This window comes from Panthera leo, chromosome C2 (assembly GCF_018350215.1).
Source record: "Panthera leo isolate Ple1 chromosome C2, P.leo_Ple1_pat1.1, whole genome shotgun sequence".
Classification (NCBI taxonomy): Eukaryota; Metazoa; Chordata; class Mammalia; order Carnivora; family Felidae; genus Panthera; species Panthera leo.
The window spans coordinates 131,591,240-131,617,941 of record NC_056687.1 but is presented as its reverse complement, the minus strand read 5'-3'; the positions used below and the strand labels follow the sequence as shown (position 1 = coordinate 131,617,941).

Below are 26,702 nucleotides of genomic sequence, written 5' to 3'. Positions count from 1 at the left end.
TTGCTCTAAAAGCTCCAGTATGGTGCTGGATGGAAGTGGCAAGAACAGACATCCTTAATTGGTTCCTCATCTTAAGGAGAAAGCTTTCAGTCTTTCACCATTAAGTTTGATGTCAGCTGTGGTCATCTATAACTAGTTTGTTGAATTGTTTTTAATCATAAAAGGGGGTTAGATTTTGTCAAATGCTTTCTGTTAAGATGATCGACATCTTCATCCTTTGTTCTATTAATAGGATATATTCCTAAATTGATTTTTGTAGGTTGCACAAGGCTTGCAGTCTTGGGATACACTGAACTTAGTCATGTTATATAATCATTTTAATATGCTGGATTCAGTTTACTAGTATTTAGCATTTTTATGCTTCTATTAACTATGGGTCTTGGTCTGTTGTTTTCTTGTGACATAATTGTCTGGTTATGGCATGAGGATAGTACTGGCCTTATCGAATGAGTTAGCAAATGTTCCCTCATCTGTTTTTTGGAAGAGTTTTTGAAAGATGGGTGTTATTTCATTAAGTGTTTGGTAGAATTCACTATGAAACTGTATCCTCCTGGGCTTTTCTTTGTGGGAATTTTTTTTTTAAATAACTAATTAAATATTTTATTATAGGTCTATTCAGATTTTCTATTTCTTTTTTTAAACTTGTTTTGTTTATTTATTTTTTAAATTTACATCCCAATTAGTTAGCATATAGTGCAACAATGATTTCAGGAGTAGATTCCTTAGTGCCCCTTACCCATTTAGTCCATCTCCCCTCCCACAGCCCCTCCAGTAACTCTCAGTTTGTTCTCCATATTTATGAGTCTCTTCTGTTTTGTCTCCCTCCCTGTTTTATATTATTTGTGTTTCCCTTCCCTTATGTGCATCTGTTTTGTCTCTTAAAGTCCTCATATGAGTGAAGTCATATGATTTTTGTCTTTCTCTGACGGACTCATTTCACTTAGCGTAATACCCTCCAGTTCCACCCATGTTGTTGCAGATGGCAAGATTTCATTATTTTTGATTACTAATACTTCATTATATATATATATATACATATACATATATATACATATATGTATATATATGTATATGTATATATATATATATATATATATATATATATATATATATATATATATATACACACACACACACACACCACATCTTTATCCATTCATCCATCGATGGACGTTTGGGCTCTTTCCATACTTTGGCTATTGTTGATAGTGCTGCTATAAACATGGGGGTGCATATGTCCCTGTGAAACAGCACACCTGTATCCCTCGGATAAATGCCTAGTAGTGCAATTGCTGGGTCGTAGGGTAGTTCTATTTTAGTTTTTTGAGGAACTTCCATACTGTTTTCCAGAGTGGCTGCACCAGCTTGCATTCCCACAGATGTTCTATTTCTTATTTCTTAAGTCATTTTTGGCAGCTTGTGTCTCTCTAGGAATTTATCCATTTCATCTAGGTTATCGAATTTGTTGACATACAATTGTTCACAGTATTCCATTCATAATTCCGTTTATTGTCACATCAGTAGTAATGTCTCCTCTTTCATTCCTAATTTTAGTAATTTGAGTCCTCTCTCTTTTTTATATTAGTTACTGTAGAAGAAGTTAGTTTTCATCTTTCCAAAGAACCTTTGGTTTTGTTGATTTTTCTCCTCCATTCTTCTATTTTCTATTTATTTCCTCTTTAGTATTTCCTTCCTTCTACTTGTTTTGGGTTTCCTTTGCTCTTTTAACTAGTTTCCTAAGGTTAAGGCTAAGTTATTGATTTGAGATCTTTCTTCTTTTGTGGGTTCCTGGGTGGCTCAGTCAGTTAAGCATCCAACTCTTGATTTTGGCTCATGTCATGATCTCATGGTTCATGGGATCAAGCCCCGTACGGTGCTCCACACTGACAGCATGGATACTGCTTGGGATTCTCTCTCTCCCTCTCTCTCTCCCTGCTTCTCCCCAAAGCTTGTGCACTCTTGCACTCTCTCAAAATAAACTATTAAAAAAAAAAAAATCTTTCTTTTTACATATAGATTTTACAGCTATAAACTTCTCTCTGAACACTCCTTTAGCTGCATTTCATAAGTTTTGAATGTTGTATTTTCATCTTCATTCATTTAAAGTATTCTCTAACTTCCTTTTGAATCACTGGTTATTTAGCCATATGGTGTTTAATCTCCACATATTTGTCAATTTCTCAAATTCCTGTTACTGGTATCTAGTTTCATCCCTCTGTGGTTAAAGAACATATATGTTGGTATGTTTCTATCCTTTTAAATCACTGAGACTTCTTTTACGGCCTCATATATGGCTTGATCTGGAAAGTGTTCCACATGGACTTGAAAAGAATTTGTATTCTGCTACTGCTGGGTAGAGTATTCTATTAAAATCTGTTAGATCTGATTAGTTTATGTTGTTGATCAAGTCTTCTATTTTCGTTGCTGATCTTATACCTACTTGTTCTATCTGTCTATATCTACCTATATTGAAAGCAGAGTACTAAAGTCTCAACTATTGTGGAATTATCTTACTTTTCCCTTCAATTCTGTCAGCTTTTGCTTCATTTGGGGGAATCCATTATCAGGTGCATGTGTTTGCAATTGTTTTGTTTTCCTGATGCACTAACCCTTTTACCATAATAAAATGTCCTTGTTTATCTATAGTAGCAATTTTTGTCTAAGGTTTATTTTTTCCAATATTAATATTGCTGTTCCAGCCCTCTTTTAGGTACTGTTTGTATGGTACACCCTCTTTAGTCCTTTTAATTTCAACTAATTCGTGTCTTTGGATCTAAAGTATAGCTCTTGTACATGGGTCATAGCAACATTTTTCTAGATATGTCTCCTGAAGCAAGGGAAACAAAAGCAAAAATAAACTATGGGGACTACATTAAAAAGAAAAAAAAAAAAAAAAAAAAAAAAAAGCACCTGCACAGCAAAGGAAATAATCAACAAAACTAAAAGGCAACCTCAGGAATGGGAAAAGATATTTTAAAATGACATATCCAATAAAGGGTTAGTATCCAAAATATATAAAGAACTTACACAACTCAACATACAAAAAAAACAAATAATGGGCAGAAGACATGAATAGACATTTTACCAAAGAAGATATACAGATGGCCAACAGACACATGAAAAGATGCTCAACATCACTCATCACCAGGGAAATACAAATCAAAACCACTAGGAGATATCACCTCACACCAGTCAGAATGCCTAAAATCAAAAACAAAAGAAACATCAAGTGTTGGTGAAGATGTGGAAAAAAAGGAACCCACATACACTGTTGGTGAGAATACAAACTGGTGCAGCCACTGTGAAAAACAGTACAGAGGTCCCTCAAAAAATTAAAAATAGAACTACCCCTATGGTCCAGGAATTGCACTACTGGGTATTTATCCAAAGAATATGAAAATACTAATACAAAAAGATATATGCAGCCCCATTTTTACTGTAGCATTATTTATAATAGCCAAAATATAGAAGTAGCCCAAGTGTCCATTGATAGATGAATGGATAAAGCTATGGTAAATATACACAATGGAAATACTACTCAATTCAAAGCATAAACTCTTCCAGAGAAAGACAATTACCGTACGATTTCATTCATATCTGCAACTTAAGAAACAAAATAAAAAAAGGAGACAAACCAAAAACAGATTCTTAACTATAGAGAACTGATGGTTACAAGAGGGGAGGTGGGTAGAGAGATGGGTGAAATATGCTGAAGGGGATTAAAGTACACTTAGAATGAGCACTAAAATGTATAAAACTGTTGAATCACTGTAGTGTACACCTAAAACTGATATAACACTGTATGTTAACCGTACTGGAATTAAAATGCTTTAAAATGAAAAAATAAATAAAAATAAAGTGTGTCTCTTGTAGACAGCACATAGTCATTTCAGGTTTTTTTCATACTTTCTGCCAAATCTGCCTTTTGATTACATTTATATGATTGTGAATAAGGCAGGATTTATGTCTGACATTTTGCTATTTGTTTTCTGTCTTACAGGTTTTGTTGTTATTCTTGTTGTATTCCTCCATTACTGCTATTTTGTGTGTTAAAAATATATTTTCTAGTATACCGTTTTAATTCCCTTGTTTCTTATATAACATGTTTTTGACAAGTTTTTTTCCCAGTGGTTTCCCTGGGAAATACATGTGACATCTAAAGATGATCAGATTAATACTAATTTCATTAATACATAATAACTTTGTTCTAATATCTCTCTGTTCCCCCCTCCCTCTTCTGTACTTTTATTGTCACACAAACTCTGTATATACCACAAGCCCATAAACACAGTTTTATTATTATTTATGTGGTCATCTTTTAAATGAGACAGCAGGTTAAGAGTTACAAAAATAATTTGTACTTGTATATTTATTTATAAATAGTATTTACCGTTATCAATGTTCTTTATTTCTTCATGTGGATTCAAATTACTGTCTTATGCCCTTTTCTTTCAGCACAAAAAACACCTTTTAGTATTTCATTTAGGGGATAGCTCCTAGCAGTAAGTTCCCTATTTTTATTTACCTTGGAATGTCTTAATTTGTCCTTTGTTTTTGAAGGGCAATTTTGCTGGATATAGAATTATCAGGGGCACCTGGGTGGCTCAGTCAATTAAGCGTCTGACTTCGGCTCAGGTCTCACAGTCTATGAGTTCGAGCCCTGCATCGGGCTCTGTGCTGACCGCTCAGAGCCTGGAGCCTGCTTCGGATTCTGTGTCTCCCTCTCTCTCTGCCCCTCCCCTGTTCATGCTCTGTCTCTCTCTGTCTCAAAATAAATAAAAACATTAAAAAATTTTTTTTTTAATTTTTTTAACGTTTTATTTATTTTTGAGACAGAGACAGAGCATGAACGGGAGAGGGGCAGAGACAGAGGGAGACACAGAATCGGAAGCAGGCTCCAGGCTCCGAGCCATCAGCCCAGAGCCCGACGCGGGGCTCGAACTCACGGACCGCGAGATCGTGACCTGAGCTGAAGTCGGACGCTTAACCGACTGAGCCACCCAGGTGCCCCAAAACATTAAAAATTTTTAAAAGAATTATCAGCTGACAGTCTTCTTCTTTCAACACTTTCAATATGTCATCCCACTGACTTCCAGTCTCCATCATTTCTGATGAAATGTCAGCTGTTAATCTTATTGAGGGTCCCTCATATGTGATAAGTCAGTTTTCTCTCACTGCTTTCAAGATGCTGTCTTTCAACAGTATACTTATCATGTGTCTAATATGGCTCTCTTTCATTTTCATCACACTTGGGAGTTCACTGACCTTCTTAAATGTGTAGATTAATGTTTTCCACCAAATCTGGGGAATGCTTAGCCATGTGTCTTCAAATATTCTTTCTGCTCCTTTTTCTCTCTCCTTGCCTTCTAGGACCCCTCCTATGTCTATGTTGGCATTCTGCAGGCCTATGGGGCTCTGTTCATTTTTCCTTATTCTTTTTTAGATCCTCTGATTGGATCATGTCAACTGATCTATCCTCAAGTCCCTGATTTTTTCTCTTGCCAGTTGAAATCTGTTCATCCTCTCATGTGACTTGAACTTCATTTATTTCCTTATTTTAGTTATACTTTTCAACTCCAGAATTTCTATTGATCACTTCTATCTTCTCATTGATATGTATATTTGGTGAGATATTTGTCTTACTTGGAATTCTTTAGACACAGTTTAATTCTTTGAACATATTTTTAATAGCTAATTTAAAATCTTTGTCTAACAAGTCTAAGATTACTGAGAAATAGTTTCCACTGACTGTGTTTTCCTGCGTATAGACCATACTTTCCTGTTTCTTTTCCTGACTTGCAATTTTTTGTTCAAAACTAGATATTCGGGGTGCCTAGGTGGCTCAGTCGGTGAAGTCGGACTCGTGATTTCTGCTCAGGTCATGATCTCACAGTTCCTAGGTTTGAGCCCCACGCTGGATTCTGGGCTGACAGTGCAGAGCCTGCTTGGATTCTCTCTCTCCTTCTCTCTCTGCCTTTCCTCTGCTTGTGAAGGTGTGCACTCTCTCTCTCTCAAAATAAATAAACATTTAAAAAAAAAACTAGATAATCTAATTGACATGTAAACTTTGGAAATAATATTCCAAAGTTATTTATTTAGTGACTTTCCTGGACTAATTCTATAAAGTCTGTATCTTTTTCACGTGTAGCCACTAAAGTCTTTGTTGGGTTAACTTAGTGGTTAGCTAATGACTGGACAGACATTTCCCTTCATGCCTTAAAACAGTAAGTGTTCTAGCCTTTGCTGAGGCTCTCTGTGTTTGTGCACACCTTCCACAAAGAGGGTTACAACTCTGCCTTATCCTTCATTTCCTGCTTGTACAGAGTCTCAAGGTCAGCTAGAGGCGAGAACTCAGGAGCTTCTCAGTTCTTTCTTGGGCATGTGAACAACCCTACACATGCATGTGGGTATGAACTTTTCAAAGGCCCCTATAGACATCTCATTCCCTAATTCTTCCTTTTAAGTTTTTTGTTGGCCCCTTACAACCGGTAATGCCACCTCGGGCCACTGCAGTGTTAAACAAATAGCATTGATAATTTCAACAAATGTGCTGTGGGCATAGTTTTTCTCAAAGAACAAGATGAGCCCAGTGAAATAAAGACAGACCCTAAGAATGGAGCTTCCAACAAGCTGGCAGAAAGGTCAAAGAGTGACAATTCCCTAGAGATGGGGCTTTTAGCCATTATGACCCCTCCAAGCACAACGAAGCTTCTGGTTTTCATGGCTACCATAGTTGTTGAACTGTGAATTTCAAAATTACTGCAAAGCTTGATAAAGGGTTGGGCGGCTATTAGTTTTCAAAGCTACTGCACTGCTTGGTAAAAGGGGATAAAATTAGGGAACACATGGCTCAGTGTTGTGAGAATCAGCTGATTTTCGTGAATAACACTCTTCAGACTATTGCAGGACCTTTAATTTCTAGAGCTCTGGAAATGTTGATTTTGACAGAATCTACCAGTGTTCTATTTTTACGAAGGAACAGATTTTTAGAAATCCTTACTTTGTCATTCCAAAAACAGAAACCCTACATGGGTTCTTAAACCTACTTCTTAAACATATTTTCTCACACGATATATCAATATATTTCATCAAAAAATTCATTTCCACATCAGTTTTGTTTTTGCACCATCACTTATTTATCCAATTTAACCCCTACTGCTGAACCTCTAGTTTGTTTCTAATTTTTTTTTTTTACTGTTACAAAGAAAGCCATTCTGAACAGCCTTAAAACTAAATCTCTGAATTCATTCTTAGTTATTTTCTTAGGATATGAACATCATAAAGCCTTGAAATATATATATCGTCAAAAGCCCTCCATGGATGATGGATATATCAACTGCATTCCACCAAAGGGCACTCGCTATATGAGAATGCCCAATCGTGCCAGTTGGTTTTCTTATTACATTTCAGAGTCGCCTCTAAGTTCCTTTCTTAAAACTTTCTTGGGGTGCCTGGCTGGCTCAGTCGGTTGAGCATCCGACTTCGGTTCAGGTCATGACCTCACGGTTTGTGAGTTCAAGCCCCACGTCAGGCTTTGCGCTGACAGCTCAGAGCCTTGGGCCTGCTTCGGATTCTGTGTCTCCCTCTCTCTCTGCTCCTCCCATGCTCACACTCTGTCTCTCTCACCTTCAAAAATAAATAAACATTAAAAAAAAAAACAAAGAAAACTTTCTTCTAGGGGTGCCTGGGTGGCTCAGTCAGTTGAGCGTTCAACTTTGGCTCAGGTCATGATCTCAAGGTCTGTGAGCTCGAGCCCTGTTGTCGGGCTCTGTGCTGACAGCTCAGAGCCTGGAGCCTGCCTCGGATTCTGTGTCTCCCTCTCTCTCTGCCCCTCCCCCACTCATGCTCGGTCTCTCTCTCTCAGAAATAAACATTAAAAAAAAAAAAAACAACTTTCTTCTATTGCAGTCTGATGTAACTTGATTGGCTTCTTCTCTCTCCTTTTCTGACCATTCTCTTCCTGTCTCTGAAATTCGACTGGCAAAGACTAAGGCCTCTGGCATCCTCAGGGCTTTTATAGGCCTTTATGCTTCCTTTTCTTCAGAGTAGCCATACCACTCAAACACTTCAACCTCCAAACACTATCAGTGACTCTATGTTACCCTAACACTGATAACTTCCTTGCACACCTCTCATATTGTATCAACTTTTCATTAAGACAGAACACCACTGAGATGTTTTATCATCACATTCAACAAGTACCAAATTCTTCAACCTCCCCCAAAATTGAGAAGTTAAATGAGCCAAAAATAGGGTAGTACAAGAAGGATATGGAAAATAATTTCAAATACTATAAAGGATTAAGTTTTTTAAAAATCTATGTGAAAGGTTAAAAACAACAAATTTCACAAACTAGTCCCCAAGGGACACACCAAAAGAGCCTAGATCCAGGTGACCTAAATCACCATTCATAATTCAGTGAGAAAGTCAGGACTGGGAAGTGGGTGGTCAGCCAACGTAATGCATAGGGGAAAAACCTCAGTAGTCAGAATGTACTAGTAACATTTCCTAAAAAAAAAAACAAACAAACAACTTTTCCTAAGAAAAAAGAGGTTTGTTTCTCTTTCCCAGCCACCAGCTGTTCCCCACTTGGATCTGACAATAATAATGGCCTGCCTCTTCCCTAATCCTGTTCATGAAGGCATGTGATGAGGGCAACACATTCTGTTCCCTTCCCTTCCTCCCCACCCTGGAATGAAGCACCCCCAAGCCAAGGCCTACTACACTCCACAAATAAGACAGCAGGTGTTACAGGAAAGCAAGAGAGCAGCTGCATTCAGAGGAAATCCAATCTCTAATTATCATACTTCCTTTGGGACTATACAGTCAGCTAAACTGCCACATTTTCTGGGGTACCACTTTCTGAAATGTGACACCTGGATACTACTCCCTAAAATATGACACTGGAATACAGAAGGCATAGCTCAGTAATAAAAATCATTTGGGAATTAACAAATGAGACTTTTGCAAAGTTAACCAATGATTCCAATTTCTTACTTGAGAGGTTTACACATGTCAAATGAACTTCCCCTCCTCATAAAATGGGCAATGAGGGACGCTTGGATGGCTCAGTCAGTTGGGCGTCCGACTTCAGCTCAGGTCATGACCTCACGGTCCGTGAGTTTGAGCCCCGCATCAGGCTTTGTGCTGACAGCTCAGAGCCTGGAGCCTGTTTCAGATTCTGTGTCTCGCTCTCTCTCTCTGCCCCTCCCCGGCTCATGCTCTGTCTCTCTCAAAAATAAACATTTAAAAAAAATATTTTTTAAAGGGGGGCAATGAATTCAACTGATGATGATATAAAAAAGATCATTTGAAAAATAATTATCAGAAGAGATATTTAACATACTAACAAAAATGCTAATAATGGTGGAAAAAAAATTTTTTAAATGATTGTAGGCAGGGGGAAGGCAGGGGTTTTCCACAAAGGACATTCTGGTATGGTGTCTACATGCCATGAGACTGGTTTAAGTTGCAGAGTGTATGTTTTTATTGGAACTCAGGAAATGGTTCACTTGAGATCTGTGTACTTCATAGCATATGAATTTATGCCAAACAAAAAAAAGAACTATAAACATAGACTGAACTCTAGCTAACGATATATAAATTGAAGTGTTTAGAGGAAGTGTACCGATATCTGTAAATTATTTTGAAATACATTTTAAAAAGATGAATTGAGAGGAGGATGGATAATTACATGACAACAAATATAGTAAAATTACAGAATCTGTGAGGCAAGAATATGAATGTTCTCTGTGAAACTTTTTAACTTTTCTTACAGGTTTGAAATTTCATAATAAAATGTTGACAAAAAATTGCTAAATGGAACCTGGGTTCTGGGATTCTGTTACTGGTTTTTGATTTATGTTCCGACCAATGCAATGCCAAGAAAGAATGAACATGAAAAACAATTAAGCATAGAGTAAAAATGCAGAGCTCTTTTAAAAAAATAAACACCACAAAACTGTATCACATTGTTCATTAAATAGACAACTTTTGGGGTGTCTGGGTGGCTCAGCTGGTTGAGTGTCGACTCTGGATCTTGGCTCAGGTCATGATCTCAGGGTTCCTGAGACAGAGCCCCCTGTGCTGACAGCGCAGAGCCTGCTTGGGATTCTCTCTCACCCTCTCTGTCCCTCCCCCAGTCACGCGCATGCTCGCTCGCTCTCTCTCTCTCTCTCTCTCTCAAAATAAACTTAAAAAAAAAGGTCAACTTTTGACTTATTTTAGTTATCAAAGATACTCTGTTTGATGATTTTGTGGTTAACTGCAGTTGCCGAACTGATAACATGAAAAGCACCAGAGATATCTTTTTTCCACATGAAATTCAATTTTGACATCTAGTAGCTTTCTTTTCAGACCTAGACCAAACTAGGAACAGAACAAATAGGAGTATGGTAAGAGTGACGGGGATGGAAATAGAGGGCTGGCAGACAGACTGCATAGCAAGTAGGGACACAACTACAAAAATGTACGAATCTAAATCACACTTATCAAAATCACATCAGCACAAACAGTTTTAGGGATTTCAAGTCATAACTAAACTCCATCTTGACCATAACAGCAGGGCAATGGTACAGTGAGTGTTTTCCTTCCATGGCTAGCCATTCCAGCATCTTTCACTTTTCTCTTCCTCATATTCCATCTCTAACCCATTTAGCAAAATTTGGGCTCTTTCATCAAAATCTATCCCAAATCCGATCATTTCCCACTACCTCCACCTCTTCTTGAATTACTATCATAGCCTCTAACTGCTTCAGTATTCTCAATACAAGAGCCACAGCAGTTCTGTTGAAATTTAACTCAGACCACGTTTCTCCTCTGCGTGGAACCCTCCAAAGGCTCCCATCTCATTCAGAGTAAAAGTCAAGAGTCCTTTACAATAGCCTACGAGGCCCTACATGATCTGGCCCCTCTCCCTCCTCCCTCTTGGCTCACTCTGCGCCAGCCACACAGACCTTTCTGCTGTTCCTCAAAACGTGCCAAACCATCTTTCTACCTCAGGGCCTTTGAAATCTCTCTTTCCTCCGCCTGGAATGCTCTTCCCGGAGAGATCCACACAACTCTTTCCTCCACCTGTTTCAGGTCTTTCCTCAAATGACATCATCTCTGGGAGGCAGTCTCCAATCAATTTATTTAAAATTCTACTCTACCCCACCCCCTACTCTATTCCCTATCTGTCTTCCCTCCTATATTTTTCTCTAATAACATTTTTTACCATGTAACATACTGTATGTTCTGCTCTTTTATACTATTTATTGTTTGTCACCTCTCACAAGAAGGAAAGCCCCATAGAACAGGTATTTGTGTCCCTTTATCACTGCTATATATCCCTGGTTCCTAAAGCAGCACCTGTCAGAGTGAGCACTCAATAAATATTTGTTGATTAAATAAATGGATTCTCCTCCCAAGCATGTATTACCTGGTAGTGGTGGTCTTCCCCTCCATCTTTTGACTATTCCAAATTTTCACTGTGCCATCATTTGAACACGTTGCAAAAAGTGAATGTTCATCAGAGACTCTAATTCGATTTACAGCAGATTTGTGTTCATGAAGATGTGCAACTAGCAGCCCTTTAGGACGCCACCCTAAGGAAAAGCAAAGGAGTATGTCTTGAACTATAGTTTACAAATACTATATTTCTCTCACCTCCCAGCTACAGTCACCAACAACCAGCATGAAACCAATCATAAGAACTAAACAAAGGGTTCCAAGAGCTAGCCAATACAGAGTGGCCTACTAGGCCACGACAGATACTTTTATCTACTGAGTAAGACATCCAAGATAGCAATGAAGTGTTGCTCAAAGAGCCTGAGAGTGACTGTACCTGGGGCCCTTCTGTAGTATCTGAAAAGGAACAATAGTCACTCACTACCTGGGAAAACCCTGACTACTTGCTCAACAGGCAGAGATAATGCTACCCTAATTTACAGAAATTGGGTCCTAGGGAGGCAACCTGGTTCTTATAGTCTCAAAGACCCAGACCCATCATAATATAATGTATGGCCTTGAGGTACTTATTTAAACTATCTGAGCTTCAATTTCCTCAAATGTAAAATGAGGGAATTATTACTGAACCCAAAGGATGGATATGGACAAACGAGATGTATAAAGTATCTAATATTGTGTCCCACATCCACAGTAAACACCCAAATGTTGATGTCTTCTCTACTTGCAATCACTTATTGTATGATATCAACATGTTAGTATAAATAGTATTATTAATTATAGCCCATGGACTTTCCAGTACTTTATGACATCTATGCACATGTTTTATTATGTATATTTTTGTGTATGATTTGTTTCTTCTAATAAATTATAGATTTGTTGAGGCCAGAGACCATGTCATATCCATTCTGAATCATTCACTGTATCTAGCATAGGTTCTTGCATATAAACAAATGTCTTCAATGTTTGAAGAGTAAACTTTTATATTTAGTTTAACATTTAATATTTAATATTAATCAATTTTAAAATAAAACAGAAAGCTATACTAAAGATCATCCTGTATTGGGGGGTGCCTGGGTGGCTCAGGTGGTTGAGCATCCAACTCTTGATTTTGGCTCAGGTCATGATCCTAAAGTTGTGGGATTGAGCCCCATGTCGGGGTCTGTGCTGAGCATGGAGTCTGCTTAAGATTCTCTTTCTCTCTCTCTCTCTCTCTCTCTCTCTCTCTCGCTCTCACTCTCGCTCTTGCTCTCTCATTGTCTCCCTCCCTCTGCCCCTGCCCCTCTCCCCATCTTGCACTCGCTCTCTCTCTAAAAAGAAAATAATAATAATAAAAGTCAATAAATAAAAGATCATCCTGTTTTGGGATTCAGCACAGTGCCTAATTAAGTAATACCAGTATCATTTTAGGATAAAATTATTTCTTTTTTACAAGAAAACAAAAATGAAAGCAAGACTCCTGCCAAACCTGGCTAATTCTAAGATAAAAAAAATATGTTTACCCTTGGACCTCTAGCTCACATGTGTGGGAAGAACAACTGAATGTGATTTTTAAGGAGGATACGCTAGATTTGAAAGTGATCGAAAACGCTTTGCCGTGAAGTCTAGATAATCTACCAGGCTAGACTGAACATTTCCCTCTAGAGAAAATCAATTTCACACAACCACTCAAGTGTGGAAAGAAAAAAATCAAAAGTCCAACAGTCATTCCACATTTTTTGAACCTCAAAACTTGATACCTTTTCTGTGATTACTGAAGAAAAGGTATAGTTCCACATAAGTATAAAATGCTACTTATAAAGACATTCTGTTGTCAAATAAGTAGGCAGTTTGTGGTTAAGTTTTTTTGTTTTTAAAGCAGAGCTGGTATGTAACACTGAACTATATTACAGAAACAACTTAAACATTCCAGCACATTTTGCTAAAATTCATGTGACCTGAGAGGCCACTTAACCACTTAATATTTCAATCTTTAAGTCATTTATGTCTAGGGGCGCCTGTTGACTCAGTTGGCTGAGCATCCCACTCTTGAATTCACCTCAGGTCATGATCTCACAGTTCGTGGGATCAACCCCTGTGCAGGACTCCGCACTAATAGCACGTGGGGCTCTGTGCCACGTCTGGGATTCTCTCTCCTCTCTCTCTCTTCCCCTCCCCACCCTCTCAAAATAAATAAACATTAAAAAATCATTAGTCTCTACCAGCATTCTCCCCAGAGTACACAATGGGAAGCACATGGGAATTCACATGATTTTTAAACCTCTAAGCATAAACACACTATGAATTTCTTCTCAGAGTTTTCAAGCTAAATTTTTATTATTAAAATCTGTATACAGAAACTCACTAAAAATGTTTTTAAAATCTACAAATCTAGTATCAAAAACTAGCTCTAGCTCTACATTTATACTGGGAAAGTCTGTTAACATAGCTGAGCCACATTTTCATCTGAAGTATCTCTTAAATCTTCTCAAAATATAGTAGTGTTTCCCCCAAATCTTAATGTTGATAATCACTTAGTGCTGGAGTTGTAACTGATTTTGTCTGCTTTTTAGAAGTACCCATTACTTTCCAAATGTTTTACTTTTCTAAAAGAAAATAGATGTCAGACCCTTCAGAAATAAAAACTGGAGCTTACCCCCAGGAAGCCTGACATCCTATGAAAAAGTGGCATGACACTAAGTAGGCAGGTAAAACCTAGCACTATAAATGGGGAAAATGGATCACAGGCTGGAAACACTACGTGGCCTAAATAAGACACTGCGAGTTGCCCTGACAGCTAAGAAGATCCAAACTCCACAAATGACTTAAAATTTCTCATTTAATGCTTCTTCCTCTAGGCTTTCAAGTGACAGTTTTGTTCTTACTTCCTGGTAATTAATTATCAGCACCCTGCATTAGACTCTAGGCTCCGGCACCCGGGCTAGAATACAACTACCCAGCAGCAGCACTCTTACCAGGTGGTGGTGGTTTGCTCTCCCATTCAGCATTTTCCATCATCTGCTTAGCTATCCTCTCGGCGTTACACTGCTCCCGCTTTTGCTGTATGAGCTGCTGAAGTTCCGTTTTACACGTTGTGATCCGAATCTGGTAGGTAGACGGTAAAATTGTACTACTTAAAACCTGTATTGTTGGTTTTCTATTTTGGACATTTGTCACTTCTGGAAGCTGCAAAACAGAATTATAAGTATGTATGTTATAAAGCAAAGTATACTCGATGATAAAAACGTACTCATGTTCTCTTTTCATTATATCAGCTTTTTTCCTTATTAACGTGCCAATTTTTAAATCCGTTTAAATATAATGACATTTGTTCAGTGAAAATCTCATTAAAATAAAGTTTAACCACAAGTATTACACTTCCAAACTTCTACATTATTAAAAAAAACTATCAGTATAGCAATAACATTAAACAAAAATCCACAGAATTTAAGTGAATAGAAATAGAATTTATCAGTTGGTTCAGTTAGTATTTGTCACTTAAAACATATTGGCTTAAGGAAGAGTTACCTTAAATGACAAATATACTTAAAATATATAAAAATTGTAACATTTCTCACAGATGGCAAACTAGGGACTTTTCTTCCAGGGATGCTTTTGCTATTTTACAGATATGTTATATTAGAGAAAGAATAAAACATTTAAAAGGTTCACTGCAATCTAATTATAATTACAGTCCATAATGATGTCTTCAACCCACAATTTCAGATCACTTTATTGGGGAGCACTCTAACGCAAGGCCCTTTTTGATGCTTTCAATTACTGGACTTCCCCTTGGCTATAAAATTAAAGATAAACCTGTCTTAGAAAGAAACATATCCTTAACTAGAGAGAACAAACTGAGGGCTGATGGAGGGAGATGGGTGGGAAATGGGCTAGATGGGTAATGGGCATTAAGGAGGGCACGTGTGATGAGCACTGGTGTTGTATGTAAGCGATGAATCACTAAATTCAACTCCTGAAACCAATATTATACTATATGTTAACTAAGTTAAATTTAAATAAAATTTGAAGGAAAAAAAAGAAAGAAAGAAACACGTCCTCTCTTAAAGGACAACTCACTATATTGATTTTCCCAGTATAGTACACAGCCTTTAAACAACCAAAGCAGTAGAAAGGGATTGAAAAACACAAGGATTACTGCCTAGATGATAGTACCTGTGGAGAAGTAGACAAAGGGACACAAATGCCAGCAGAGGACTCAGAACGAGGAGGCTTCCCAGTCTGAATCACTTCCTGGTCACTCCCTTTAGGTAGGGCCTGTGGCATGTTCGGTGGTTCCAGTGACCCAAACATACTTTTCCATTCTTCATTTACATTTGAGTCTTGTTTTACGTGTTTTCTAGCTACAAAAACAGGTTCAGGATAGTCAGTCTAAAGGAAACCTCTAAAACCAATATGCACTTTTATTTATTTTTTTGGTTAGGGAGGGATAGCAATGGACTTCACATCCTATTTGTTCTTTATGATCTCCAATTTATTTATATATCAATTCATTAACCCTCACTTTATCTCTAGGGCAGATGGAACAGATGCACTTTCAGTGGCATTAATAATTAGACCTAATTGTTTCCTAGTTTCCTAAGGTGGGCTCAATTTCAAATAACCACTTTATCTTGAGAACCAACAAGAAAAACAACTTTCTCAAATGTCACCAACCACACCGATATGACCTATTTCCAGTATCCGTTACTTGGGAAACAAACAAACAAAATGTAAAAGTCAATTGCTATATAGTTACCTCCAGACTAAAGAGATGAGAAAATCTTTTTAAAACATCTTTCTCCAATTACAAAAAGTACATTCGGTAACACAAAATTCTAGTATTAATTACAAAATATAGCATGAGTTGCCCCTATAACTTTGTAAATCTCATACACTGTATCATTTATGATATACTACCATATCATTTTGCAAAAATAAAGTAGTACAGGGGCGCCTGGGTGGCTCAGTCGGTTAAGCGTCCAACTTCAGCTCAGGTCATGATCTCACCATCCATGAGTTCAAACCCCACGTTAGGCTCCGTGCTGACAGCTCAGAGCCTGGAGTCTGCCTTGGATTCTGTGTCTCCCTCTCTCTCTGACCCTCCCCTGTTCATGCTCTGTCTCTGTCTCAAAAATAAATAAACATTAAAAAAAACTTTTTAATAAAAAAAATTAAAAAAATAAAATAGTACAAAGTAATACAAGGTATTTTACAATCTGCTTTTTCCTCTCAACCAAACACACTGAATGTTTATTTAACCATTCCCCTATTAATGGTCACTTCAATTATTTCCTTTTTTTAAACTGAGAACATTCTTCTACATATTTCTTCACATGCCTGTCAGTTTTCTTGGGAGAAATTTTCAGAATTGACTATAGTGACTCAAAGAGTAAGAACGCTGCTTTCTAAAAAGAACATGTTCAATTTATAATGTCATCAACAGTGTATGAAAATGCCTATTTCCCTACAACCTTGCTAACAACAGGTATCATCAGTGTTTTGCTAATCACATAGGCAGAAAATGGCATCTCATTGTTTTGCATTTATCTACCTTTTCAAACATGCATTTCTATTCTTCTATCAGTTGTAAGTTCAAATCCTTCAATATTTTTCTTTTGGGGTGCTTGTGTTTTTCTTATAATCTGTATGAGTGCTTTACTTATGGATGTAAACCACTGATAATTAAGTTCCAAATACTTTACCCCAAGTTTGACAATTAGAGGTTTATTTTTAAATACAATTCAGCTGCCTTTACAATCTGATACTGGAAAAGAGTGGTTTTTAAATGCATGTACTTGGAAATAAGTACATCTCCAAAAAGGGTTAAAGGAAGAATACACAAGATCTTAAAAACCTCACACAATCAATGTCAACATCCTTGTCACAAGAGCTGACAGTTCTAAATCTAGAGACTTGAAACGATTAAGTCTTCTCTGGTCTCTACTCTTTTGTTATTTCATTGTTAATAACAAGACTGTTCTTTTCAATTCACTGGGCATTACCTACTAACACTAGATAATTATCTCATTTTAACATCGATTATTGACTTGGGTTGGTGTTTAAAGGATTAAAAAATCAGGATTCCATCTTCAATCATATAAATCCACAAAGGCAACATTATTCTATTATTATTAAGAATAGGGCTTTGGAGTCCAGCTTTGGTTTGAATCTTGATTCTGACACAGAAAGCCATAATTGTGACAGGTTACATAAGCTCTTAACTGTTAATTCAATTCTCCACTTTTCCTCCCCTAAATATGCCTGTTACATAATGGAGTCACATACAGTACTTGAAAGTTCTATATCTGGAAGATGTGACTTATTTTACTACTAATTAGCTACAACTAATATGCCTTAGGAAATAAGTCTTATGAAGTAATAACACACTAAACACATACACATATATAAATGTACCAACCTCGCTTGTCATCAGGTTCCTGTTTGGTTTTAACAAGATCAACTTGTCTCCCAGTTATGCCTAATGCCCCTAGGTCAATCACACCTTTCTGACTACTATCATGAAGATGGCTCTGGTCTACGATATTGGCCTTTGCTTTGTTAGATTTCATCATGAAGTCTTTCAGTGCCAAGAGTTTGTCTTCCTCTTCCTCTGTCATTCCCTAAAACCAAATAAAACATATGTTATAGAGATTATTTCCAAAAGTAATAACAGGCCTTGGAATGACTGAAGGGTCAAACCACTAATTTAAAATTTTAAGAGTCAAAATGGTAAAATGAAGCAAACAAAGACAAGAGAAAAAGAAAGTATCAATATAGAAAAACATCTCTACTCTGATCATCCAGAATACCCTCTATTATAGCACTTTCCATTTTGTATCATAATTTATATCTTAGTTTTCTTTCTAAATGGGAGCATTCAAGTATAACTCACCTTTGAAATCTCCAAGGAACTTAATACAGTGCCTGGTATCTAGTACATGTTTCATATGTAACTTTGAATAAACAAACATTTACTATCTAAACAAAAATTCTGGAAATACAATATTAAGCAAGAGAAAGTCTATATGCTTCACCCTTATCCTAGATGTGTTGAGAATATTAAATGAGACACTACGTGTGAAGGCCCTCTATGGTATATAAAACATTCTATACACCTCAGAAATGGATACATGCTGGCTGACCTGCAAATGCAAGCAACACACCCTAGGGAAATAGTATAATTAAAGTCAGACTGCCTACGTACATTCAAGCTCCATTACTTACTGTATGTGTAACCTTGGGCAAGTTACCCAATTTCTCTAAACGTCTACTGATTCCAGAAAATGAAGATAATGAAGTAATTATTAGCACCCATCTTACAATTTGGGGGGAGGGGCTACTTTGAAGTTGTAGTTAAGTTATTCTACTCAAGGCACTTAGAATACTTGAAACTGACAGCCAATTAATACTAAATATTTAATTTCAATAATTCAATGTGAAATATTCTGATAAACAAAATAGTTCTGCATTTTTTTCTTTACTTTCAAACCATCCACAGAATCCTTTATAATGTTTTTATAATGCCAATGGAAAAAAAAATTAATAAAATAGCAATTCCCCTGAGGCTTTAATTAGAATCCTACTGGAGCTTAAAAGAATATTCACAACCCACAGTCACAATAGGACACAAACAAACCCTAGAAAATTAGAAAGCGAAGAAAAAATAAAATGAAATTGCATTAAAGTATAATAATCATAGAGGGATCTCTAACTGAATTTTTTCCAACACTGGCCTGAAATTCTTCATTTATTTTTACTTCTCCTCCTAAAATTTGCTTAGCGTAGACAATTTCATAGCTGTAGTAAGAGTTCTATTCTTTCTGTTAGACTACATCTTAGTTCACAAGAGAGAGGTCTCAGTTCTAGCCCACAAAATGAGGGTCATCATAAGAACCATAAAAAGGGATGAAGTATTAACATATGCCATATAACATGGAGCAATCTTGAAAATATTTTGCTAAGTGAAAGTAACCAGACATAAACGTGCCACATATTGTATATATTCCATTTACAGGAAATATCCAAAATAGACAAATTCCTAGAAACAGAAAGTAGATTTAGTGGTTGCAAGGGGCTGGAGAGAGAAGTAAACAGGGAATAATTGCTAATGGGCATGGGGTTTCTTTCCAGGATGATGAAAATGTGAATTATTTTCTGTGCGAATTTTCTCAATTAAAAAAAGCTAGAAATGCACCATGGGGAAAACAAAGTTGTTTTTTAAAACAGTAATACAATCATATTACAGTTTCCAGACTCCCATATGACACACACCAAATCAGAGCACTGCAAACAATCATCCCTAAACAGGAAGGATTTAGATTAAACTCTCAAGAATTAGGAGTAATTTCAAGACAAGATTATAAGTCAGGATTTTTCTTTCAGTATTTGGTATAAATACCTAAAGGACATTATAAGAAAGGAAAACTGAAGGACAAATCATTTATGAATCTAAATGCAAAAATACTCAATGTATCAGCAAACAAAATCCAGACTATAAAAAAATTTTACAGAATATTTATATTACTTTATATTACCTATATATTATATATTTACACTTATGTGTTTTTATAATAAAAATCTACTTAATACATTAAAAACAGAAAACTGGAACAGACCAACTACTAGAAATAAAATTGAATCGGTAATCAAAACACTCCCAACAAACAAAAGTCTAGGACCAGATGGCTTCACAGATGAATTCTACCAAACAGTTAAAGAAGAGTTAATATCTATTCTTCTCAAACTATTCCAAAAACCAGAAGAGAAAGGAAAACTTTCACATTGAGTCTATGGGGCCATTAATGGCCTGATACCAAAACCAAACAAAGACACCACAAAAAAAGAAAACTACAGACCAAAATCTCTGACATAGATACAGTATTTCTCAACAAACATGAGCAAACTGATTTCAACAATACATTTAAAAAAATCATCCACCACAATCAAGGGACATTTATTCCAGGGATGCAATGGTGGTTCAAGATTTGCAAATCTTGGAGAATTAACAAAATGAAGAATAAAAAATTATATGATCAATAAACACAGAAAAAGCATTTGATACAACATCCATTCATTATAAAAAAAACTCTCAACAAAATGGTTTAGAGAGAACATACCTCAATATAACAAAGGCCTTATATGAAAAACCCACAGGTAACATCATACTCAATGGTGAAAAACTGAGCGCTTTTCTGCTAAGATCCACTAAGACAAAGATGTCCACTCATACCACTTTCATTCACCATAATAATGAAAGTCTGAGCTGCAGCAATTGGACATGAAAAAGAAATAAAAGGCATCCAAATTGGTAAGGAATAAGTAAAACTGTCACTATTTGCAGATGATATCATACTGCATTAAAAAAAACCCTAATGACTCCACCAAAACACTATTAGTACCGATAAATGAGCTCAGTAAGTTGCAGAATACAAAATAAATACACAGAAATCTGTTGCATTTCTATACACTAATAATAGAGCAGCAGAAAAAGAACTTAAGAAAACAAATTCCATTTACAATGGACCAGAAAGAATAAAATGCCTAGGTATAAACTGAAGCAAGGAGATGAAAAACCTGTATTCTGAAAACTATACATTGATGAATTAAATGGGAAATTCAATTTAATCAAAACCCAATTCAATTAAAGAAAATGACACAAATGGGAAGACATACTGTGTTCATGAATTGAAAGAATTAATATTGTTAAAATGTCCATACTACCCAAACCAACCTATAGATTCAATGCAATCCCTATCAAAATACCAACAGGTTTCACAGCACTACAACAAACAATACTAAAATTTGTATGGTATCACCAAAGACCCCAAATAGCCAAAGTAATCCTGAGAAAAAAGAAAAAAAGCTGGAGCTGTCACAATTGAGGAATTCAAGATATACTATAAAGCTGCAGTAGGGGTGCCTGGGTGACTCACTTGGTTAACCATCTGACTTCGGCTCAGGTCATGATCTCACAGCTTGTGAGTTTGAGCCCCATGTCAGGCTCTCTGCTGACAGCTCAGAGCCTGGAGCCTACTTCAGGTTCTGTGTCTCCCTCTCTTTGCCCCTCCCCCGCTCATGCTGTGTGTGTGTGTGTGTGTGTGTGTGTGTGTGTGTGTGTGTCTTTCTCAAAAATAAACATTAAGAAAGTTTTTTTTAAATAATAAGTAAAGCTGCAGTAATCAAAACATTATGACACTGGCACCAAAAAAAGACACATACATCAATGAAACAAAATAAAGAACACAGAAATAAACCCATACTCATATGGTCAATTCATCTATGACAAGGAGGCAAGAACATACAATGGGAAAAGCCAGTCTCTTCAATAAATGATGCTGGAAAAACTGGACAATTACATCCAAAAGAATACACCTGACCACTTCCTTACAGAATACACAAAAATAAACTCAAAATGAAGACCTAAATGTGAGACCTGGAACCATAAAATTCCTAGAAAACATAGGCAATAATTTCTTTGACATGGGCCACAGAAACATATTTCTAGATATGTCTTCTCAAGCAAGGGAAACAAAAGCAGACATAAACTACTGAGACTACCCAAAATTAAAAGCTTTTGCAGAGCAAATGAAGGCATCAACAAAGCCATCAATAACCAAAAAAGACAACCTAATGAATGGGAAAAAACATTTTTGCTACTGCACAGCAAAAGAAACCATCAACAAAACAAAAAAGACCACCTAACGAGTGGGAGAAAATATTTGCAAATGATATATCCATTAAGGGGTTAGTATCTAAAATATATAGGGGCTCCTGGCTGGCTCAGTCAGTGGAGCACGTGACTCTTGATCTTGGGTTTTGAGTTCGAGCCCCACATTGGGTATAGAGATTACTTAAAAATAAAATCTTGGGCACCTGGGTGACTCCATTTGTTAAGCATCTGACTTCAGCTCAGGTCATGATCTCGCAGTTCGTGAATTCGAGCCCCGCGGCGTTACAGCTCGAAGCCTGGAGCTTCCTTCAGATTGTGTCTCCCACGCTCTCTGCCCGTTCCCTACTCACACTCTGTCTCTTTCTCTCTCTCAAAAAGAAATAGACATTAAAAAATAAATAAATAAAACATTTCAAAAATAAAGAAAAGAAAAAAAAAGAACTTGCGTAACTCAACATCAAAAAAAAAATAATAATAATAATCCAATTAAAAAATAGGCAGAGGTCAGGGCACCTGGGTGGCTCAGTCAGTTAAGCGTCCAACTTCAGCTCAAGTCATAATCTAATGGTTTCTGAGTTCGAGCCCCAAGTTGAGCTCTGTACTGATAGCTCAGAGCTTGGAGCCTGCTTCAGATTCTGTGCCTCCCTCTCTCTCTGCCCCTTTCCAGCTCACACTCAGTCTGTCTGTCTCTCTGGCCAACAGACATGTGAAAAGATGCTCAAGATCACTCGTCATCAGGGAAATGCAAATGAAAATCACTGAGATATCCCCTTACACCAATTGGAATGACTAAAATCAAAAGGACAAGAAATAATAAGTGTTGACAAGGATATGGAGAAAAGGGGACCCTCATTCACTGTTGGTGGGAATGCAAACTGGTGCAGCCACTGTGGAAAACAGTATGGAGGTTCCTCAAAAAATTTAAAAAAATAGAGCTACCCATATGATCCAGTAATTCCACTACTGGGTATTTACCCAAAGAATATAAAACACTAATTTGAAAAGATATGTGCACTCCTATGTGTATTGCAGCATTATTTACAAAAGCCAAAACTTGGAAAACAGCCCAAGTGTCCACTGATAGATGAATAAAGATGTAAGATATATAGGGAATATTACTCAGCCATTAAAAAGAATGAAATCTTGCCATTTGCAACAACATGACTAGATTTAGAGTATAATGCTAAAAAAGGAGAAAGACATATCCTGTATGATTTCACTCGTGTGTGGAATTTAAGAAACAAAACAAATGAACAAAGGAAAAAAAAGAGACAAACCAAAAACATACTCTTAACTATAGAGAACTGATAGTTACCAGAGGGGAGGTGGGGGTGGGGGTGGGGGAATGAGTGAAACAGGTAAAGGAAATTAAGAGTACACTTATCTTGAGCAGTGGATAATGTACAGAATTGTTGAATAACTATATTGTACACCTGAAATTAATATAACACTGTAAACTATACCGGATTTAAAACTTTTTTAAAAAACAAGGCTTAAAAGGATCAAACTGATTCCAAATAAGTTAACTGTACAACAGAACAATCCAACACTGTATCAAGAAATTCAGCACTCTGACAACATAAAATTCACAACAGAAAAAGAAACTGGGTGGCTGGGGATCAGAGATTGGAGGAAAACTTACATTTTATTATGTATCTTCCAATATCTTTTTAATTTTACACCTTGTGTCTATACTACCAGTCAAAAAGTATTCAAATAAAAATCTTTTAAAAATCAAAAATGTTTAGTATTTGCCATTTTTTAAAGGAGTGAAATCAGAATATTCTTTTTTTTTTTTTAAAGAGGATTGATTTTTTTTTTTCATATTTATTTATGTTGGGCAGAGTGCAAGTGGGGAGGGGCAGAGAGAAGGGGACAGAGGATCTGTAGCAGGCTCTGCGCTAACAGACTGACAGCAGCAAGCCTGATGTGGGGCTCAAACTCACGAACTGTGAGATCATGACCTGAGCCGAAGTCTGATGCTCAAGTAACTGAGCCACCCAGGTGCCCCAGAAATCAGAATATTCTTATTCTGTATTAGCGGGTGATCAAATGGATACAAATAAAACAGACAGTTCTTGTGAATGAGATTCCAAAACAGCCCTGCCATGTATCACCTCCAGAAGGTAAATCCTATTAAAAATCTGGAGTTTAGGCAGATTTTAACTACCATATATTTCAAAACTGTACTTTAAAAGTCTATTTTCCATGGGGCGCCTGGGTGGCTCAGTCAATTAAACATCTGACTTCAGCTCAGGTCATGATCTCACGGTTCGTGAGTTCGAGCCCTGCATCAGGCTCTCCACTGACAGTGCAGAGTCTGCTTGGGATTCTCTCTCTCCCCATCCTCACTTCCCCTCCCCCACTCGTGCTCTCTCTCTCAAATAAACAAACTCAAAATTTTTTTTAAATTAAAAATTAAAAAAATAAAGTCTATTATCCAGAACCCTGAACATATCTTCCCATAGAAACAATGCCAGGCTGGTCTAGAAAAGTCTATTTTACCCATGATGCATCTCAAGTATAGTCCTATACAAAAAGCACCGTAAAACCCCAAGGGGGGAAAAATTGTAGGCGTATTCAGAATTTGCATTTGCAGAGGCTAAAAGCATCCTTCCCTCTGTATCCCTGACATTAGGAATAGGGACTCAGTTCCCACCTCCAAAGCCTCCCCCTGACTCCAAGCCTCTGCAAATAATGCCAAGAAAGGTAGCACAGGGACCAAAAAGAAGCGAAGCAGATAAAAGGCGTGCAAGGGGCTGGAGGAGATGAACTGCACATGGAATCTTCCTAAGTCCATAAAAACCTCAAACAAGTCTCTCAGTCTTAGCTCCCTGTCCTTTATTTTGAGGCCAGATGGCATGTTGAAGGAGGAAGGGATTTGGAGTTAGACTGGCTTAGGTTCAAATGTCAGCTTTAAGCTGAATGAACTGTGTGAGCATAGGCAACTTAACTATCCTCTTTGGGCTGCAGTTTCCTTAACTATAAAATAGGGAATAACATCTGTTGTTCAAGGTTGTTATAAGATCAGTCACAAAATACGGAAAGCACCAACTGCAGTGGTAGATTTGTTGAAGGTCCTGAAAAAATGGAGCCTGGTATTGTTCTGCTGTTACTTCTTCTGAGGACCTCAGAGACTCTGGCTTGCTCTCCCCTCTACTAGTAGCACCTGTCCCTTGAAACAAAGTACTACTAACCCTTAGGAGTCTCCTAAAACTGTTAGTAACAGAAAAAACATAAAACAGAGGAAAACATGTTCCTCCTTCCCTACTGATACAAATGTGGGTACAAGTGACAGACAAATGAATACATCAAGCACTAATATTCAGAGGAATACAAATCAGTGAGTTTAGTGACTTCATCATGGTACCCAAAAATGAGGGCTGGCACTCTGGAAGCAGCAATGGTAGAAGGGTTTAGGAGAACAGGAAGCAGAAGGTAAAAAGGCTACGGAAACTGCTCCTTCCCTCTCCCTCCTCTCACCCATGGCAGTGGCAAAACCTATACCCACAGCAAGATGAAAAGCAAGAACGAGGGGCTAGAGAGGCTCCATGAAGTAACCAATGACTTAGTGTGAAATTTTAGTACAGAAGCTTTTAATTTAATACACAGAATTTGTAGGAGAGAGAGTACAAAGAATCACACCATCCAAACCCAAAGAAACATCTAAATTGGGGTGGTTTTTACTGCATGCTGAAGTCTTTTTGATAAGGATTACTAACTCAAGAGAAACAATAGAAAACTGCGATTCAATATCCAATTTTCCATAAACTGCTTTCTAAAATATTTAATACATCTAATGTATGAGACAAGGTTAAAAGAAGACCCAAAGAAAAAGCTCTTTAGTAATTCAAGTCATATCAAATTAGGTCTTCTAAAATATAGGAAATAGAACCACTGGCCTGGAAGGGGCATTCAGAGGCAGCTCCCGCCTCCAGGCAAATTGAGACCTAAAAGAACCAAAATGGTTATTGACCAGGCTCCCTAGGAGATGGGATATTCAATATCCCATAGGAGATGGGATAATTCAATATTCAATCACCTAAAGCAACATATGAGCCTGAAACAGTACTGGACACTCAGTGACTAGTACAATACAAGAAAGGATTTATATCTTCAAATTGGTCTAATTCTCTCTGCAACTGAAGCATTTTCTCATCTTCTTGTTAGACAAGACATGACTGACAAGTATTCTCTTAACCAAAATGTCCTGCACACTTAAAGACCATCATTAAAGTTATCTCTCAGTATTTGCTTTAAGGCTCATGGAACATTTATTCATAAATTGTATTCTTTATTTCCAGCCATTTTCATTTCTATCTTGACTTCTCTAAGTTCCATATATCCCTCTTAAAACAGGACACTGAATCTGGACTATTTCTAAAGAGGCCTTACTAATTCCAAGGATAATAAAAAGATTACTTATTAGTTTTGACATCACCTGTTAAATGATACAAATTCATAGGCTTTTAATATACAACAGAAACTGGTTTATTCAATCTAAGATGCATTATAAATCCCAATCATTTCTGATGTTTGCACGTAGTGAGAACTCTTTACATTTGAACTAAAATAAACCAATATCTTTCTGTGGTGCATCTGTGCT

The 26,702-nt window shown here is 36.9% G+C and overlaps 1 protein-coding gene across 6 annotated transcripts in view; it reads right to left on the bottom strand.

Moving 5' to 3' along the window:
* PIK3R4 (phosphoinositide-3-kinase regulatory subunit 4) overlaps positions 1–26,702 on the bottom strand; it is a 201,913-nt gene that overhangs the window by 16,401 nt on the left and 158,810 nt on the right. For all 6 annotated transcript variants that reach the window (XM_042954473.1, XM_042954474.1, XM_042954476.1 and 3 more), the window contains 4 exons: positions 17,846–18,047; positions 15,601–15,788; positions 14,400–14,610; positions 11,420–11,585 (listed from right to left, as the gene is read on the bottom strand). In XM_042954473.1, the coding sequence (XP_042810407.1) occupies positions 11,420–11,585; positions 14,400–14,610; positions 15,601–15,788; positions 17,846–18,047 (767 nt within the window). The remainder of the gene's footprint in view (positions 1–11,419; positions 11,586–14,399; positions 14,611–15,600; positions 15,789–17,845; positions 18,048–26,702) is intronic.